General features: G+C 29.3%; 2 protein-coding genes and 2 long non-coding RNA genes across 9 annotated transcripts; 2 read left to right on the top strand and 2 right to left on the bottom strand.

The window, feature by feature from the left end:
- The first annotated feature begins 322 nt into the window (after positions 1 to 322).
- Positions 323 to 10,115, top strand: LOC128387825 (glutamate receptor 1-like). Its single transcript, XM_053347097.1, is given in 9 exon segments — positions 323 to 928; positions 3,059 to 3,268; positions 3,347 to 3,568; positions 3,695 to 3,913; positions 4,737 to 5,095; positions 8,665 to 8,863; positions 8,965 to 9,056; positions 9,058 to 9,180; positions 9,182 to 10,115. Coding segments are annotated over 9 exon segments (2,010 nt in total). The 5' UTR covers positions 323 to 649; the 3' UTR covers positions 9,489 to 10,115.
- On the bottom strand, positions 799 to 4,745 carry LOC128387840 (uncharacterized). Of its 3 annotated transcripts, none has more exons than XR_008325181.1 (6): positions 4,608 to 4,745; positions 3,339 to 3,527; positions 2,646 to 3,259; positions 2,274 to 2,456; positions 1,032 to 1,115; positions 799 to 934 (listed from the first exon to the last, which is right to left on the bottom strand). It is a non-coding gene; the product is annotated as an uncharacterized LOC128387840 (long non-coding RNA). The 3 variants fall into 3 exon arrangements; XR_008325183.1 differs by having other exon boundaries at positions 2,767 to 3,259; XR_008325182.1 differs by lacking the exon at positions 1,032 to 1,115 and having other exon boundaries at positions 823 to 934.
- Positions 5,078 to 8,262, bottom strand: LOC128387841 (uncharacterized). Its single transcript, XR_008325184.1, has 3 exons — positions 8,088 to 8,262; positions 6,779 to 7,920; positions 5,078 to 5,836 (listed from the first exon to the last, which is right to left on the bottom strand). It is a non-coding gene; the product is annotated as an uncharacterized LOC128387841 (long non-coding RNA).
- A 671-nt stretch (positions 10,116 to 10,786) lies between the features above and the next one.
- Positions 10,787 to 15,399, top strand: LOC128387826 (DNA mismatch repair protein Mlh1-like). 4 transcript variants are annotated; one of them, XM_053347099.1, is made up of 5 exons: positions 10,787 to 10,989; positions 11,073 to 11,163; positions 11,283 to 13,536; positions 13,716 to 13,905; positions 14,849 to 15,399. In XM_053347099.1, the coding sequence occupies exons 1-3, from the start codon at positions 10,883 to 10,885 to the stop codon at positions 13,035 to 13,037; spliced, it is 1,953 nt and encodes a 650-aa protein (XP_053203074.1). In that variant the 5' UTR covers positions 10,787 to 10,882; the 3' UTR covers positions 13,038 to 13,536; positions 13,716 to 13,905; positions 14,849 to 15,399. The 4 variants fall into 4 exon arrangements, with proteins under 4 accessions (XP_053203074.1, XP_053203075.1, XP_053203073.1 ...); XM_053347100.1 differs by having other exon boundaries at positions 11,283 to 13,905; positions 14,859 to 15,399; XM_053347098.1 differs by having other exon boundaries at positions 11,283 to 13,905.
- Positions 15,400 to 19,950: the final 4,551 nt, after the last annotated feature.

Genomic DNA, 19,950 nt, shown 5'->3' with positions numbered 1-19,950 from the left:
TGATAATTACGACTAACATGCCTGAGGGGATGGTGACATTTTCCTTGAAATTAATACATTTACATGAAAGTTTTGTCATTTTTCAGGTTAAAACTTTTCTTTGCCTGAAAATATTCTGGAACCATGTTCACCTTATCATGAATCATTCTGAGAATATGAATATTCATGGTTTTGTCTTATGTATATAAATAAGATTCTGATAATATCTCATATCGGAAACTGAATCTAATCTTGTATTGAAACGGAAATGAAAAGTTGAACCAATTTCCTTTCGTGATGATCTTCAAATTTTTTCATTTGCAATCCATGTATATGAATCTGCTTTTTGAAATGATTCAGGATCATGATCATTGTTTATTCATGGTAAACAATTAGTTTCGGCTCATTAAGATGAAAGCGAAAAGGGTGGAAAAAAGTTTAACAAAGTTTCTTGATTATCTTGATTATCGATTATCCAAATTTATATTAATATCTTACCGTTAATTGTTTGAACTAATTGCGTCCTTTAGGTTTGATTAAATTACAACACGTTTTCTCACTTTTATACTCGGATGGTGATACATTACAGTTACGAGCGGTTAAAAAGATCAACAATGGAACCGAAGGTCACAATTTCCTCCGGGCGATTGAGCATAAGGATAAAGATACCATGAAATATGTGATAGTCGAGTGCGATGCTGAGATAGCCAAGGAAATGATATCGAAACATGTTCGTGATATTTACATGGGTCGAAGAAATTTCCATTACTTTCTGACCAATCTGATAATGGATCAATTTACTGGAATGAAAATCGATGAATTTGGTGCAATTAATATAACAGGATTTCGAATTCTTAATCGTAGTTCAATTTTTTTCCGAACTTTCATCTCATCATGGAAAACATTAGATCCATTCCATTGGCCTGGTGCTGGACATCGATACATATCGGTAAGTCTAATATTGTCCAATAGAAAATACGAAAAACAAATTCGTAATTCAATATGATAAGATCAATGTTCATCTTATTATAATAATAGATTCGAGTTCCAACCTCCAGCGAGAGAGAAAATTCTTATTCTTATTTTCCATTCTTGATATGAGCTGTCGAGAGGTAGAATTTGTATTAATAATTTACCTGGAGAGAGAGAGAAAAGAGAGAGAGAGAGAGAGAGAGAAAGATTGAAAAGATCGATATCTTGTTCGAAAATTTTTCACTTTCGTGGTAAAAACGAATTGGAAAGATTATCGAAAATAAACCAAATCATCAACAACAGAAGTAGAAAAATATTTTTCTGATACATTGAAAGATCCATGAAGAACATGATGAAAAAAAAAGAGACTGGAAATGTTCAGTGAACATGAAACATTTACATTCAACTTTTTCCTTATTTCTCATCATCATCAACTGAATTACTCCAAAGAATCGTAATCTTTTTTTACTTTTACCTGAGTATTTCTTTTCCTCATCTTCTTAATACATAATATCTTATTCAAGGTAGTATTTTCTATCTTCTTCTACTCTCATCTTCCTCATCCTGTCCAGAACAGAAGACAGATAATAATAACAAGAGAACCTTTAATCTTACTCTCAGGTTACTTTACCTACACTATTAACCATTCAAATTGATGGCTTCTTACCTGAAATAATGATCATCATGATAATAACAATAATAACTAACAACTCACAGGGAAACAGGGATAATGTTACTTGATTGAGAGAGAGAGAGAGAGAGAGAGAGAGAGAGAACTAAATAAACTCAGAATTCAAGTTTATCTCAATCTATTTCCAAAGTGTTGTCATGTTTTCTTGATGATATTTTGTTTTATCATCACCAGTACTTAGCATTAGATTAACTGGAAAACCATGTAACTCAAATGAGATGAGATTTAAACTCTTACCTGAGCAACATTTTCATCATCAAGTGGAAACAAAAACAAAATCATACAAGTAAATAAATACACTAATCATTAACCACTTCAATCACCTTTACAATCATTTCCAACTTGACCAATGGTCACTAACAAGTTGATAATAATCTGAAATCTAATTGATAATCTCTCATTTGTATACAACATTAACAATCATCATTGAGTTTCCTTATTGAAAGTTAATCGGTAAAAAACAAGTTAAACCAAATACTATTATCAATATGAGAACCATTGAGATATTATAAGGATAAGTTTATCTGCTTTGGATAAGACAAAGAGTATTATTGATATTTTCACCTTTTTTTTCATGATAAAACTCAGAATGTTACTTTTTTATAAAGATAATATATTTTATCAGATTTACCTTGAAACCATTTTTTACTTCATCACAACCAGAACATCAGCAATATATATTATTAAGACCACGAAGTTCAACTGACATATAAAGTTATTAGATTCTCAGTTTTTTTTTCTGGAAAGAATCAGGGATAACGGGATATTCATTGTATCTCTTTTGTCTGAGTAATTTTCCAGAACAGAATAAATTCTGTCTTTTTTCAGTCAATGTTTCATCAATCAAGAAGAGAGAGAGAGAGAAAAGTTAAATCGAAGAGAAAAAAGAGAGAGACAATATATTAGTATTATTGGAAGAGAAAATCGTTAATCATTAACATCCTCTTCTTCCTGTATCATCATTGTCATCAAAAAGATAAAACTAACAGAAAATGTTTCTCACCTGAGATAATGATCAAGAAAGGTAAAGAAAAAAAATCCACAAAAATGTTAAGAGAAAATCAAGAAAAAAAAGTTCTGATAGTTTCTCATGAAAATATCTATTGAACAAGAATTTAACTTACAGAATCTCTATTAATAATGGTAATATAACTTTCGCCTTTCGCTATCATGAGGTAAAATTTCATCTTTTTGAAATATTTTTCATCAGTTGATTTTGTTTTTTGAATATTTTTCTGGTTACCTGAGTTTCGGTGAAACCATTCAACTATTTCAATCATTTATTAATATCATTTATCATGTCATCATCATCTTGACATAATATCCGTTTGTTAACCGGAGTTTTTTTTTTGCCTCCTGAATAATAAATTGAATTATTCTTATCCGTTGATTGTTTATCGATAATCAATTTCTCAGGCCGATGCTGCTCTCATGTTTGACGGAACCAGAATATTATTGGACACACTCGAGCGAATACTAATTGAACATCCAAACATTTTCGATGGAAACTTAAGAGGTAATGAGGTTTACAATGGAAATAGTCCAAAACCGGGAATCAATTGCGCTGAAACTTATCCAACACTCCACTGGGAACACGGCAAGTTAATCAAACAATACCTGCGACAGGTAAACGATAAAAGAATCAGCGATTAGCTCAATAATTTGATAATCTTTTCTTTGCTCTTTTTTTTCGTACCTTAAAAGACCAACATTGAAGGATTAACGGGTAAAATTATATTTGATGAATTGGGAGTTCGTCGAAACTATTCAATTGATATGATTCAAACAACGATGAACAGTGAGATGACCAAAATCGCCGAATGGTCAGAGCAAGTGGGAATGTCCTCAGTTCCAGCAAATTATCATCGGGTTTACCAGAGTAATGCTAATTATGAGAATAAAACTTATATCGTTACAAGTATTATCGTAAGTAAATAACGACCAAAAATAAAACAGTTCCAATTGATATTGATCATATTGAGAATTTGTAATCTAATATCATAATCGATAATCAAAATTACATTTGTTTACTTTTCTTGACAAATAAAAAAGGAGGAACCTTATCTCATGTATAAGGAAAAAACTGAAGATGGAGTTGAATATGAAGGAAATGATAGATTTGAAGGTTATTGTAAAGATTTAGCTGATTTAATTGCTGAACATTTGAAAATCAATTATGTACTTCAATTGGTTGCTGATCGTCGATATGGTGGAACTGATAAAAACTCCCCTGTAGGTTGGAATGGGATGGTTGGTGAATTAATTAAACAGGTAATAAATCATTTTCTTGCAATCATCAATCAACAATCAATCTGGATACAAATAATATCAATGATTCAGTGTAAAGATTATCTTTGTTTATCTATCAAACAATTCACATGAGAATTGATGAGAGAGAGAGAAAACCTCAACATGATATTGAGAATTGAGAGTTTCCTTTTCTAATTCAACTTGGAATATCTCAGAACTTTTTTCTATTATCATTATTTCATCAAATTCTCTTTCTCTTCCTTGTTTTACATTAGATTTTATCAATAATAATATTCTTACATAGGAATAACTATTCTATTATCTTCATGTTCAATTCCAACACTTATTTGTAAATCTATGGAAAAAGATTTACCTGTTTATTTGTTTACCTATTCTCAAGATCATTTCTATTCAATTTTACCACTCAATGAATCTCAATTTCAATTCTTCATCATGGTGATCAGTAAAAAAAACAGATAAATATCATGATTTTTATATGGATCAACGTTTGTAAAAGAATCGGAAATTTTTACTCTCATATCATCAACCATAATTCTTGTTTGTTCATCGAGAGATTCAATCTCCTTAAATCTCATCAATTGAAATAAACAATTGATTTTTCATGAAATGGGAAGTAAAAGTTCAATAAAAATCAGTCTTATGCAAATAATCACAAATCAATGGAATCAAATGATAGTAGTATCTAAATACGTACTTGAAATATTGATCAAATTGCTTTAGATTGAAAATAAATTAATATTCAGGAATTAATCTGCATTCTTTTTCTTGACAACCAGATTAAAGGATTAATTGATTATCTCCTCTTGTTGTTGAACTTTTCCAGGAAGCTGATATTGCGATTGCACCGTTGACCATTACTTCAGCTCGAGAACGTGTTATTGACTTTACGAAGCCTTTCCTATCCCTTGGAATCAGTATTATGATTAAGAAACCAGCGAAAAAGAATCCAAGTATTTTCTCCTTTATGAATCCACTTAGTCAAGAGATTTGGATGTGTATCATTTTATCGTATTTCGGTGTTTCCGTTGTCATGTTCATTGTCAGTCGATTCTCACCAATGGAATGTCGAGTTGCCCATACCCATGAGGGTCAAACAGTTCTGACCAACGATTTTACTCTCTACAATAGCCTTTGGTTTGCACTTGGAGCCATCATGCAACAGGGAGTAGATGTTTGTCCAAGGTGAGTAGTTGATCAATTCAGTGTTTCCTGTAAATCGGACGAAAATTTCATCTTGAAAGGTCAAATGATCATCCTAAGCAAGAGAAAACTTCATGTTGAATCTTTTTCGTTGTATTGAAATTTTATGTCCAAAAAAACGAACTTTGTGTTTTCGTTTGAACCTCCGTTTCGTGGTTAACTTGAATAGTTATCTTAATTATTAACGGCTCATCAACCAACAGTTTTGTTGTTAATTGTTGTTGATTAGTTTTCTTGAAATATTTTAATCAATAAAGGAACAATTATTAACTATTCAATCGATTGAGATGAACAATCATGAGCATGAGAATTTCTCTTTACATTTGAGGAAATATTTTCTTTCTTTCTCTCTTTTATCAAATGGAAAAGTTCAGTTCAATTCGGAATTCTGATCATATTAATATTTAAGATAATGTTCTGACAATAATCAACATTAAATTGTTGTTTGTATTGTTAACATACACAAAAAAAATTCTATCTCTTGATAAAAAGTTTGCTCATCGAATTCTAGAAGTTCCAAGTTAAATTGTTGATTCTTTACACGTTTTAATGATCTAAACATTTTCCATTTGGTGTAAGAAAAGATAACAAATGATTTATCACTTTAATCGTCGAAATCATCATTCCGATAATTGCAATTGATAAATTAAATTTCAATTTAAACTTAATGTCAACTGGAAAACAATTGAGACTTTTTTTCTCATCGATTCCCTTGATAGTTTTCTGTTCAAAAGAAAATGAATTAAAATTGTCATTAAGATTTGTAGTTATTGTTTAATTATGATAATCGATTATCAGTTGATTAAAGCAGCGAATCAGCTGTTTAAATGAATCATCATCCGACCAGTTTAATCAAATTTTCCATGACAGAGTCAATTGTCAACAATTTACTAATAATGTGACAACAATCAGTCTGATTGTTAACGAAATTGATTAGTAATGAAATTAATGATAATCATGTTAATATAATGATGATAATTTTTTCCATGTTCAGGAGAGATGATGAGAAGAATGATGATAAAAAAGATGATGATTAAATTTCATGATAATCTCTCTAAGGGATGAGTTTGAAAAGAGAGAGAGAAAAAGTTCTGAGCAAAATGTTGATTCAAATTATATCTTTTTATCATCATGTTTACATCATCATTCCCAATGAGTCTCACTAGACTTTTGATAAATATCAAGATGATTATCATGTTCACTGATATAAAAGATGATTTTATCATCTTCATATTATTAATAGATCAGAATTTAGGATTGAATTCAATTCAATGTCAATATTGGAATCAGTAATGAGAATGTTATTCTGATCTTAATTACATCAATTAGCAAACATGATGAATCATATTTGACATCAACGATTGAATCTATTTCTAAATTCTGATCTCTTTCATGTAATAATCATATTCAGATTGATTGACATTATTGAATATTGTAAGATTGTTACAATCAACTGAAGATGTTTACATTGAATTCTGAGAGTTAATTTGATAAAAGGTTAATAAATGTCATCTCAAATGGTTAGACAGATTAATAGTTAAGGTAATAGTCATAATAAATATGAGTATGATGTTAATGATAGTCGATATGTAGTTAAGATTATTGTACATGTTGAATGTTTCAATAATCATAAACACTTAGTGAATATATAAATAGTTTTATTACCTTATCGTCATCATGTTGATTAAATGTTATGGTTTGATTATCCAAAATTTGGTAATATTCATTGTCATTTATCACAATTTATATATTACCGAGTTCACTTGCCATTGATTGTTGATCTTTCTCTGTCTTTGTCATTTCTTTTGATTGTTTCTGTTTTTGAGTGGGGGGAAAATTACGATGATGATGATGATGAGAATGGATTTGATTTGATTTCTAGCTTTACTTTTATGATCCTCTTTGATTTCTGTGCCAATGTAATTTAACTTCAGAATTGTTATTATGATGGGAATGAATTTACATCCAGAAAATTGATTTGGAATAGGCTAATGCTGGATAAATCTAAGTCAACTTATACATAATCATTTATATTATTTATTATTGATGAGATGTTAGTCTTGTATGAAAGTTGATGATGATGAATCAATTGAGGTTATCTGGAGTGAAACCGATTACATGAATTTTCTCCTTCTCCTTTGACATGGTATGATGATGATGATCTCTTTCATTTCTGATTACCCTCCGCCCAGTTAATTATTGGTAATCTTTGGATGTCACCAATACAAGAATATGCTCCAATCAAGTTAACCATTCAATCATCTGGCATCTTTATCAATCTGTTAACCTTTTTTCATTCCATTTTCAATTACTGATCATAATATCAATCAAATGATGATGCAGTCAACTTGTATAGTGATTGTTTGATAACATTTTCTGATCATCCTTATCGATTGAACAAATTGGAACAATGTATCAAAATCTTCTTTGCTTTCAGTTAAGTGTCCACTTGATGAGAGGGTGAGAAAATAGAAAAACAAATTGTCACCGGTAATTACAATTCTTAATTAGCAGGTTAACTTTCTTATTCTTGATAATTTCTTCTCATTTCACTGAGCAATTAATCCATTCTCATTTGTAATAAACGACATAATTATAAGATGATAAACATTTGATCTCCTTTGTCTCATTTGATTGATGAATTATCCTTTGAGTTTAACATTTCCATTGTTTTTTTTCCTATTCTTCAACATTCTCCTTCTCGTTAATTGTGGATTGTTTTGCCTTCTCCAACCGAGTAATATTCCATAATAAACATTCATCTGTTCCATCAGATTATCGTTGAATTTACCAAGAACAAGACTTATCTGTGATAGAGAAAAAAAAATTAGAATAAGATTACATCTTAAATTGAGTAATAAGATAGAATAGAAAAAAAAGTCTAAGCAGAAAAAGAGAGAAAAAGAAGAAAAAAAACTAGAATCATTAACGTAATAGAATAAAATTCGTCACCATTATTAGCAACATCGTTTACCTAATCAAAGTGAACACTATTAGAGATGACAATCAATTTGAGGTCACAATTAATTTGATTAAAATTCCACTAAAGTCTAATATTAATCAACATCATAATCTCAAAATGTAAAATTTAAAAAGTCAAAGTGTCAACCATATTGGTTAATCCAAACCCTATAAATGTGTTAATGTAGAAACAATAGATTCCAATTAAAATTACAACTTACCTTACAACAAATATCTCACATCTTACCAGGTGAACAATTAACAAAATTACTTAATTAACACAAGAAATTAACGATATAATCAAGATGAAACAATTAAGAGAAATTAATTTTCATTAGAATAGAAAAAGAATGAAGTTACTAGCGACACCTGGTGGAGAAGAATTTCAACCAATGAAAGAGAAAAAATTTAATTTAGAAAATGAAAACAAAGAAATTTTAATGTTGATCTTTTTTAATTATTAGTTAACTAATTGATAGATTTGTGGATAATTTTTTTTCTACAATTTGTTATGGATGAAAATCCAATGGATACATTGATTGTGAGAAGAATTAACAATATTCTTTGATTTGTTTTACGTTTCATTTCAGATCTTATGCTGGTCGGATCGTTGGAAGTGTTTGGTGGTTTTTCACTTTAATTATCATTTCCTCTTATACCGCTAATTTAGCTGCTTTTTTAACGGTTGAACGTATGGTTACACCAATTAACAGTGCTGATGATCTTGCCAAACAAACGGAGGTCGAATATGGTGTCCTTAAAGATTCATCGACGATGGAATTTTTCAAGGTAAAGTTGATTGACAAAATTGATTTGATTTTCTCTTTGTGGTGATTGATTTGTTTTTTTCTTTTTCTTTGTCTTTGTCTCCTTATTTTATTTTTCTATAGAAATCAAAGATTCAGGTTTATTCTCGTATGTGGGAATTTATGAATTCTCATCCTCATGTTTTCGTTGATTCATATCAACAAGGTATTCGCCGTACGTGAATCAAAGGGTAAATATGCTTTCCTCATGGAATCAACTTCAAATGATTATATTAATCAGCGACAACCTTGTGACACAATGAAAGTTGGACGTAATTTGGATGCTAAAGGTTTCGGTGTATACACCATTAGGATCACCATTAAGGGTATCACTTAATTTAGCTGTTCTCCATCTAACCGAGAAAGGTGATTTAACTAGATTGGAAAATAAATGGTGGTATGATAGATCTGAATGTAAATCAAGTGATTCCAAGGAATCAAGTAAAAGTTCATTAACACTTTATAATGTTGCCGGTTGTTTCTACATTCTAATTGCTGGTTTAATTATCTCAATGTTTGTTGCATTCTGTGAATATCTTTGGAGATCTCGTAAAGAATCAGAAAGATTTAAAGTTAGAGAAACTTTAATTAACAACAAGTTACATTAACTACTACATTGACTTTCATCAGTTGATTAACGATTATGTTGTAAATCGTTCCGTTAATCATTATCATCTTATGACAAGATATATTCGACTGACGACTCAAATTAGTTGATTATCTTAAATCATGTTAATCAAGTGCCAAATCATCAGCATAATGATCAACCAATCAATTGATAAACTGTTAATTGTTCTTTCAATGCCAAAAAAACAACAACAATCAACTTTCATTAATTGTTCTCAACGTTTTCTCGCAATGTTGATAATACATCGTAAATTTATAATCATTATCAACTGATTATCTAAATTTGTAAAAGAAAAAAAAATTCCCTATTCAATCATCATGCACCTAATTCTGCTCAAAATAATCATCACAATTCAACTTTAAATTATCCACTGATTGTTGACTAATTAAAGCGAGTCAAGAAAAGTACTAATTCTAATATCAAATTTATCCATCTCATCATCACCATTCAATTTAAAACCCAAGACAATTAGGATGGACAATTTTCTCAATCAAAATTCGGAGACAATACGAATTTCTTAAAGCACAAAATTTTTACTTTCAATTAAATTTACGATCAATTGTAATTCCGATAATTAAAACTGAACAATAAACAATCTAGTTACAAATATTTTCGAGAAAAACCTGACCAATTAGATATTTAATCTCGATAACAAGTCCCAGGGAATTTCACTCCAAGTTTTTGGTGAATAACTCGAACTCTGGGATATTAGTTGATATTCAATTTTCTTATTTCAAGGTTAAGGACAAATAGATCGTAACACTTATACATATGAAGATCCAATTTGAAAAGATTTTAGAAGAGTTCGAACTTCGAAGTTGATTTCTTATCCGAAGTTATAAAAATTGTCTTTTTAAAACGCAACAAATGTCGAATATCCTTTTATCTTATTTGAATGCATGACATCATTAAATTTGGAAGTTTATCACATTTGATTGACCTTGAAAATTAATGGAATCCTTGCTGAACATTTGTCCTTAAATGAACTTGACCCCAAAATGTGAACATGAATACGAGGGGAGAATAGTTCTAATAGGAATAAGGTAAGAATCGAATAGGAACAGAAATTTTGAGCATCATAATTGCATTCAAAACGATTTTCTGTACCATCCAATTCCAAATTTCTCTCTCATGATTGCTGTTAAAGCGATTAAAATGAACGACCTTTTGTGATTTGACAAAAAAATTTCATTTACGAATTTTGTTTGAATTTGGCGCTTCACTTTTCGAATAGAATTTGTTTCTGGTTAGAGCGCCAACATCAAATTCTTTCTTTTTTATTTTCTTTTTTTTTCTTGTGTTCAATTTTCTCTGATCGTTAGTTAATTGTTTCTCTTTAAATTTATTTTCCTTTTTTACTATAATTTGATTATCATGTCTTCTTGTATTCAAAGACTTCCAGAGGATGTGATTCGTAAAATCAAAGCCGGTGAAGTGATTGTCCGACCTTTCAATGCAGTTAAAGAGCTAATTGAGAATAGGTAAGTTATGTTTTTAAACTTCTCTTCATATTTTAACTCTTTTTTTTTGTCAAAATTCTAATTTCATTGACATATTTATATAGTTTGGATGCTAAATCAACTCATATCATTGTGAAAATTAAAGGAGGAGGAAGAGACACCATCCAAGTTCAAGATAATGGAATCGGTATATCGGTTAGTTGATGATGGAAGTAAGAAAATGTTACACTTGAACTGTGATTGTTTTCGCTTTATTTTCTATATTTATATTCTATCATTAATTGTATCGAAATTTTGTTAATTTACCCTTTTAGAAAGATGATCTGATGATAGCTTTCCAGAAACACACAACATCCAAATTGTCAACATTTGATGACATCACCAAATTGACAACCTATGGATTCCGAGGTGAAGCTTTATCATCTATGGCCGATGCATCCCAATTGACAATAATCTCAAGAGTAAAGAGTAGTGTCTGTGGTTACAAAGTTTGTATAGTTGAAGGAAATGTGGAAACAAATGAACCAATTGCAATGGCAGCCAATCCAGGAACCACTGTAACCATTAATCAGCTATTCTTTAATATGCCATTAAGGCGAAAGTCTCTTAAACCTCCAAATGAAGAGTACAACGCAATAGTTGATCTAATTTCTAAATATGCTGTTCATTGTTCAAATTTTGTTTCCTTTGTCCTTGAAAAAGAAGAATCCAGAGTTTGTGATGTACAAACAATGATCGATTCTCAAACAATTGACAATATTCGCCTTCTATATGGTAAAGATATCGCCGCCAATGTTACCCCAATCATGGCCACTTCGTCTCGAGATATTTTCACTTGTACCGGTTTCATAAGTCAAATTAACCATTCGCTGAAAAAGATGATCTTTATCCTGTTCATTAACGATCGTTTGGTTGATTGTGCTCCTCTTAAAAAGTCAATTGAAGTAATTTACTCAAATTTTCTAATCAAAGGATCTCACCCGTTTGTTTATCTCAGTTTAAAATTGAGTCCATCAAATTTGGACGTAAATGTACATCCAAGTAAAAATGAGGTTCGATTCTTGTATGAAGAGCATATTCTGGGCGAAATCAAAGATTCCATTGAGAGTAAACTTTCCACCTCGACAACAACCCGAGTAATTAATACAACATTTTCTCAACCCAAATTAACCATAACTCAACAATCAACCAGCTCATCATCAAATAAGCTAAATACAACTATTGGTAGTTTAACATCAAGCCAATCGACGCCCAAAGTTTATCCATCTCAAAAGGTTCGAACCGATACCAGAAATCAAACTCTCCATGAAATTTGGCAACGGAATCAATTATGTTTACCATCGGGAGAAAATATGATCAGTCGAGAAATTAAACTTGACAGTGTTAAAGAACTTAGGAAAGAAGTTATCAATCAATGTGACACTGAACTTAATCGATTGCTAAGAGAATCATGTTTCGTTGGTGTAATTTCGGGAAATATTATCGCAATTCAACACGAGACAAAATTATTTGTCACCGATATCGAGAAATTATCTTTTCATCTTTTCTATCAAATTTATCTTCAAGATTTTGGTAACTTTGGTGTATTGGAATTAACTGAACCTGAAGATATTGGTAAATTATACGAAATGTATGAACCAAGTCGAACCAACGAATCAACAAGTTCTGATTATGTTCTGGCCAAATTGACCCGACGGCACGTACGAAATATGATCGATGATTATTTCAGTATCGAAATTAAACCTGAAGGGTTAATCAATACATTACCTGTCTTACTTAATGGTTATCATCCTAATCCATTGAATTTACCAAGATTTATCAATGATTTGGTTCATCATGTTGATTGGAAATCTGAGCAACTTTGTTTCCAAACTTTTGGTTCTGCATTAGCTAAACTCTATCAAGCCTCTTACCTTGATCATGAAAATCATGAAGATTGGGTTAAAACAGTTAAATCAATTCTTTATCCTAAAATCAAATCATATCTTAAACCATCATCAGAATTTGCTGATTTATTCACACTAATCACATCTACAAATGAACTGTACAAAGTTTTCGAACGTTGTTAAATCGAATCGAATATTAATCAATCAATTGAACAAGCAGATCTCATCGAATCTCTTGTTGAATTAATCATTACTGTTGATACCCTTTAAATACCATTGATTTAATCTTGATCATCTTTAAAACTAAATCTATTTGTTAATCATAATAATTGTCCAGTAGATGTTGATGAAAGAGAGACATTAATATAAAAAAGATGGAGACTCTAAGGAAGCCAAAGATGAAAATGATGAATGAACCTTCAGATGATTTTGATGACGATTCCATTATTAATTCCTTAGGACATATCAACGATGTTAACTGGCGATGATTAAGAAACAAGGAGATTGAAGAAGATCAAGAAACTTTTTTTTTCGTTAAGTTTTTTTTCAGAGATGATCTTCTCTCTCTCTTTCTCTCTCTCTCTCTCTCTCTCAAGAGAGGCGATGTGATGATGAGGATGAGAAGCCCAAGTAATCAAGGAGAAAAAAAGAAAGAAACTCAGATAGTAAAAGATGAGAAAAGGTAAAAAAGCCTTAAGGTGGATTGATTATAATGATAGTCTTTCCTTGGGTTGGGGCGAAAGTCAAGGAAACAACAATTATGATGATTTGGTCTTTTGCCGATGATTGCTTAGAATACAAATTGATTATGTTGGTTAATTCATTTTCTTTCTTCGCCTGTTATTAATAATCATCATAAAGGAGAAAATGTTTAACAAGCAGAAAAGGAAAAACAAAAAGGAGAACCAAGAAAATTGTTACCGATTAAAAACCATCGTAAAGGACAATTAATAATCTACAAACAGGACAAGCAAATAACAAGAGATTGGGACGCAAACTGACTTGCAAATTTCCAGTTAATTAATTACATCAACTTCTTCCCCATCTACAGGTATATTCTCACTTTTATCATCTCTCTCTCTCTCTCTCGTACTAATTGTTACCTGGTTACCTTTACAATCCTCTTATTCATTCACCTTATCCAAGTGTCTCCCATTCATAATTATCTATACTCATTCATTCATTAACACAATTATTGTTTTTGTCTTTCATCAGAGAATCAAAAACAAACAATTTCAATCAAAATAATTACGATTCTACCATTGATATCATTACAATTAACATTTTCCGTTACGCTTCAAATTGAAACTTTTGTTATTCTCTCATTTTAATGATGATCGTTAATTATTTTGATTTGTTTAATTTATTTGATTAACTGAAAGTTTTTTTCTTCAATTGTTGATTCTGCAACTTTCCAAAAATAATTTTCCACCTTAATTGTCAATAATTACCATTTGTTTAGATTGATTATTAACCTCGAGAGATTTTCACGTTTCCTATATTTGTTGCGTCTTCTTTTTTTCTAAAACAAAAAGAAGTGTTAACTTAAACAATTGGTTAATCTTGTCAAATTGTTTACCCTGATTATCATGATGATGATTATAAACCTCCGGTGAACCTCCTATTTTCATATGAATTATTACACTCTAAAGATATGGTGTGTGAATGAGAGAGAAACTCAAGCCCATCAATCAACTAATGTTAACCCTTAACATGATTTTTATTATCATTTTTTGGTTTTCTATTCTCTCTCAATGGTTAACACCTTTTGTCTCTCTCTCTCTCTCTCTCTCTCATCGTGAATCATTTTCCCTCATTTTCTTTTCTCTTTTCATTCTGTTCTCTTGTGTATAATTTTTGTTCTGCAAACACATTTTCATTTTCCTCCATTTTGTAAGTAAATCAACTTTCTCATCAACAAGTTAACCAATATACTAATTAACTCTCTCTCTCTCTCTCTCTCTCTTGATTTTCTTATCTCCATCTTAATTTAGCTTGGACAAGGAGGAGAAGCTGCTGTAATCAACACTCACCACACACATCAGAATTTACGGTAAATTTATAACAACATCACATAGCCCAAAGGAAAATTGCTCAATCAAAATGTTTGGAAAGTGGAAAATAACAATTTACTGTTAATCAATAATCATGCATCAAAAATGAATTGTAAACGAAAGGAGGAGAACAAGGTGGAGATTCAATGAAAAGAAGGAGGAACAATTTAATATAAATCCAAACTGTGGATAATTATTTGATTAACTGGTCAATTCAATCAACATCCGTACACACACATACACACATAGACAGACACAAACACAATTAACTAATACAATTACCAAAGGAAAATTATTTTCAATTGAAATGTTTACATTTTCGACTAGTTTGATTACTTGACCACATTCACAGGGAAAATTAGATTTGCAATTTGATACCAATTCTGATTTACGATTGCTATTGATTAATATTAACACTGATTCCATTATTTATTCACCAGAACAATTATCTAATTGAAAAGCCTTCATATTAACAATATAAACAACTTGAAGATGACATTAGATTTTTATATTATTATATGAATACTTAATGGGAAACAGTTTAATATTCATCATTTACATTTTAATTAACAATAATTTACATGATTTAATGTTGTTGAATTAAATCAACAATTGTAATTGTTACATGTAAATGTGTGGCCACCTCCATCAAAGGTAATCCATTATAAAACTTTGAGTGTTTTATAATAATTCAATGGTTAATTTGACAATTATCTTGTACAACAATTTCTTGATTATCTCAACATATCATCAACTCGGAGGTCTCACCAGTTTTGTTAATCACCCACCCACCTATTCACACACTAAACAGCAATCAAGTTGATTATATTCAACTAATTGCTGTCAACAAACAACAATCACAATCTTTCATAATATTAATTCACTTGAAAGTTAATAATATCAATCTAATTGACTTGGTAATGAGCTTAATCACTCAATCATCATTTGTGGCATTCATTGAACACGATGATGATGATAATAATAATAATACAAATACTAGAATTAATTATTATCATTATAATCACTAAATCATAATCAAAACTGAAACCAAAAAATAATTCAATCTTTTCCCATGTTAATCATTCATTCAAACATTTTAACTTAAATCTAATCATTGTTAATCTAATTGTAACTACAACAATCAAATTAACATGAGATGAAATTAACAAACAAGTCAAGAAAAAAAAAAAGATTCAACTAAAATTAAATAGTTAATTATTCAAAGTGATTAGTTAACAGATATACTATTAATAATCATGATGATTAGTTGATCTAAATTTGATTATCAATTTTCATTAATATTAAATAGAAACTTTTTTTTTCAGTTAATTGTTGAAGTCAAAGACTCACAATTAAAAGTTAATTGTTTGTCCGGAAAATTTGAAGAAAACAAATTTCTATCATTACCATTTGTCTAATATAAAAGAAACAGGTAACAATTAAATTACCTAATGATCTGATCTAATAACACAATCAAGTTAACTGACAATCAGGTCTACAATTAAAAGCCTAAAGTCAACAATTAACAAGAGACAAACCCTCGTAATTGTGATATCAATTTCTACTGTTAATTACTAAATTGTTGTTGAGTGAAAATTAAAAATCATCTTCCACCATTAACTAACTAGACAATTATCAGTTTAAGGTACATTAACCATAATCATTTAACCAGTTTAACAATTATAATTATAAATTGTAAAGAAACAAAGTTAAATAATTAATGGTTTCAATGTCAACAATTAATTGTTAACCAGGAAAAACAAATAACACAATTGAAGGGACACAATTAACAATCAAAGACACCTTAATATATATTTTAACAGGTATCATCATAACTAAATTTAAATTTCTACTACTTTTAATTACTAATCATTCATTAAACTACTAACAAATGATAACAATTAAGGCCAAATGATTGTAAACAAAAACTTTTCAACATAAACTTGAAAGTTAGATTTTTATATTATTTATCTTTAAATTTGTCTTAACAATTAACTTGATTGTTAGACTATTCATCAGCTAAGGTAAATTGTTGTGTGTGTGTGTAAAGTGATGAGGCAATTTAACGCTTAATCATTAACAATTTAATTTAACAGCGATTCCTTGTCAACAACAAGCGCGGGAAAAAAAAGTAAGAGACTTTTCATCTTCCTCTTTCTTGTCTTCCTTTTCATCATCATCGTCATCATCAAATGATACATATAATTATCTAGTTAAATAATACAGAAGCTCATTCATTCATTGTAACAATTTAAAATTTAGTTAATAATAGGTTTCGATAGCAATTTAATGATAATTTTCAACTAAATTATGACAATATTTTATTTCATCCATTAGTTAAATTGTATATTTAAATTGTTATCATTTTGATTGTAGTGTTATAATTTATCTGTCTATTTAATTCAGTTTTGTTTGTTGACAGTTGTTGATTATATGGTTTTCAAATTCAATCGCTAATCAGCCAATTGATTGATGATTTAATTTGAACAAATTGTTTACAATTTACAATTTTGAAGAGGTAAAATTTAATATTTCAGAATCAATTATTTTTCTATTGAAATGTTCAGTTTAACCAGGAATTCAAATGATTACATTTTAATTGTTTTCTAAATTACGATTGTTTCATTATCATTTCTATTATTATTTAATTACACTGTTGATGATTAGTTAACAATCTTAATTATATTATAATGATGATGATGATAATCTTAAACACTCCCAAGCAATTGTAAAGGTAAACATTTTGGGAAACACTTCAACTTTCAGGGTGTGATTGTCATAATTGGTTTTGATTATCATCACCCTGATCATGATGAAGATGAGAGAGAGAGAGAGATGATAATGATGAAGATAATTCTGAAAATTTCACTTTCTTTTTCATGAGAATCCTTGAAGATTAATTCAAGAATAATGATAATTCATGTTACCAACACTTAACTTCACCTTTAAGTTATCATCACCAACTCATGATGATGATCATCATCATCCTTGTATCTAAATCCAATCATTGTAAATTAAATGGCTCAAAATTAAATTGTAATTGTTGTTAATTCATTGTTACTCTTATTATTATTTTCTCAACTGATTTAAGGGCGATGCATTTTCTTGAAGGTGCTTGTTATTATGCCTCAGGCACTACAAAAGCCAAAAGGTTCAAGAACATATTAACGTTGTAATAATATAACAATAAACGCGTGCTGGGCGTACCAAGAGGATGAAGATGATCATGTTGGTTATAATTATGATGAAATAAACAACAAATAAACTCACAGATAATTGATAATCAAATAATAATGTTAAGGTGCCTCTTGTCTTGATTATTAAATGTTCAATTATCGCAAGTTAATTGTAACTCTTGTTTGTTTTTCTAGCTAAATTGTTATCTTGGTTAATTATGATGATGATGATGGTGATGATTATCATCTTTATCATCAACATAATCATGATAAAGGTTGGGTGTTGACAGCAGATTATATTCATAATTTATATTTGTATGGAAAAGTAAACAAGAACCTGATTACTATTAGCTAATTGTGTCCCTCCTGTTTGACAATTAACGAAAGTATTTAAATAACTTCACCAACAATCAATCAATTAAAACACTAAACTCACTAAATTGTGATAGTGATTTACAATCAGTGATTAATTTCCTAGTCAATTAAATCATATTCACATTGTTTAGATGATCAAATCTACAGCAAAAAAAAAAGTTTCCTTAGACTTTGATTGCCGCTTGATTGATTGGCAATTGATTAGTTACCATTAGATTTTTTTTAATCATCACAATTGGGATCACTAATTGTGGACAAATTAGATTAGTAGTAGCAGTTGATTAGATTTGATTTTCTGTTAATCAATCTTTTCATACTCATCAATAACTATAAATATCAATACTTTTCAATTGTTACAAATCCTCTTTGAACTTGTGGTGAAAAAAAAAGTTGTAGTTAAGTAAATTGTTCACAATCAATGATTTAATGATTAAGACACAAGATATACAACAATCAACAATCAACGAGAATTCAGTAGTAAATTGTTAATCAAGAAAAGTGTTGATTAGGTTAAGAAAATGTTTGGTAACATTTTCATTGAATGCCGACAATTTAACGTTTTTGATTGTTATTAATAGCTGTTGATTGTTGGGTTATAGTTGAATGATTGAAAGGTATTTCCAGCTTGATGATTAAGATGATGATGATGATGATGATGATGATGAAGGATAAAGATTAAGGATAAAGAGATGAAATTGGATTAATCATCTTTTTTTTCAACCAAAATCAAAGGTAAAAACAGTTTACCAGGTAATCATATGTTCATTGAAGCGATAAAATCATAATCAACAAATTGTAATTAATGACGATCACAATCAACGAATCAAATAACATTTCATCAACAATTAGGAATCTGTATCATTTAGTTTTATAGGAAGTGAAATGATTAACTGGACAATCAAACAGCAATTTAATCATTTTCAATATATTTTGTATTCTTCGTTTTTTAATCATCTCCCTTAATTGTTTTCTAGATAATTTATCATTATTATCATTCTGAGAAAATGTTAACAGTTTAATTGTTATTAATTTCTGTTACAAGTTGATTGTTACTTATTATACTTATTAAACTTCCGGTTCGTTAATTGTATCAGCGAAAATAATTAAAAATGAATTAACAATAAAAAGAGAGACAGACAGAATTACTATCGGAAAAGTATTCGTAACTATGGTAACGTATTCAGAACTTTTTTATGAAATAAATTTCTCAATCAAATTGTTTCTTTATCTTTTTCTTTGCTATAATAGTTAATTTATATTCCAATTGTGATTAATTACTTGTACCTCTTAATTAACGACATCATTAACCTATCCAATATTTAACTAACTCTTTCAACAATTTAACAATCTAATCATTATAATCAACACGTTTACTATTAAATATATATCAAATCAGATTAAATGGTTTATCATGAGGGTTAAATTGTTGCTATTTAATGAAAGTTAATTGGTGATAATCTATTTTCATTATATAAAAATTAAACCTAAAAC

The sequence above is a fragment of the Panonychus citri genome, unplaced genomic scaffold, assembly GCF_014898815.1.
Source record: "Panonychus citri isolate SS breed McGregor unplaced genomic scaffold, ASM1489881v1 Contig00094, whole genome shotgun sequence".
Taxonomy (NCBI): Eukaryota; Metazoa; Arthropoda; class Arachnida; order Trombidiformes; family Tetranychidae; genus Panonychus; species Panonychus citri.
Note: the sequence above shows the minus strand (reverse complement) of the source record. Positions and strands in the feature narration are given on the sequence as shown.

Coding starts and splice junctions, on each gene's coding strand:
- LOC128387826 (XM_053347099.1), top strand. CDS start 10,883: ATGTCTTCTTGTATTCAAAGACTTCCAGAGGATGTGATTCGTAAAATC. Junction 10,990..11,072: donor AAAGAGCTAATTGAGAATAG/GTAAGTTATGTT, acceptor ATATTTATATAG/TTTGGATGCTAAATCAACTC. Junction 11,164..11,282: donor ATAATGGAATCGGTATATCG/GTTAGTTGATGA, acceptor TTACCCTTTTAG/AAAGATGATCTGATGATAGC.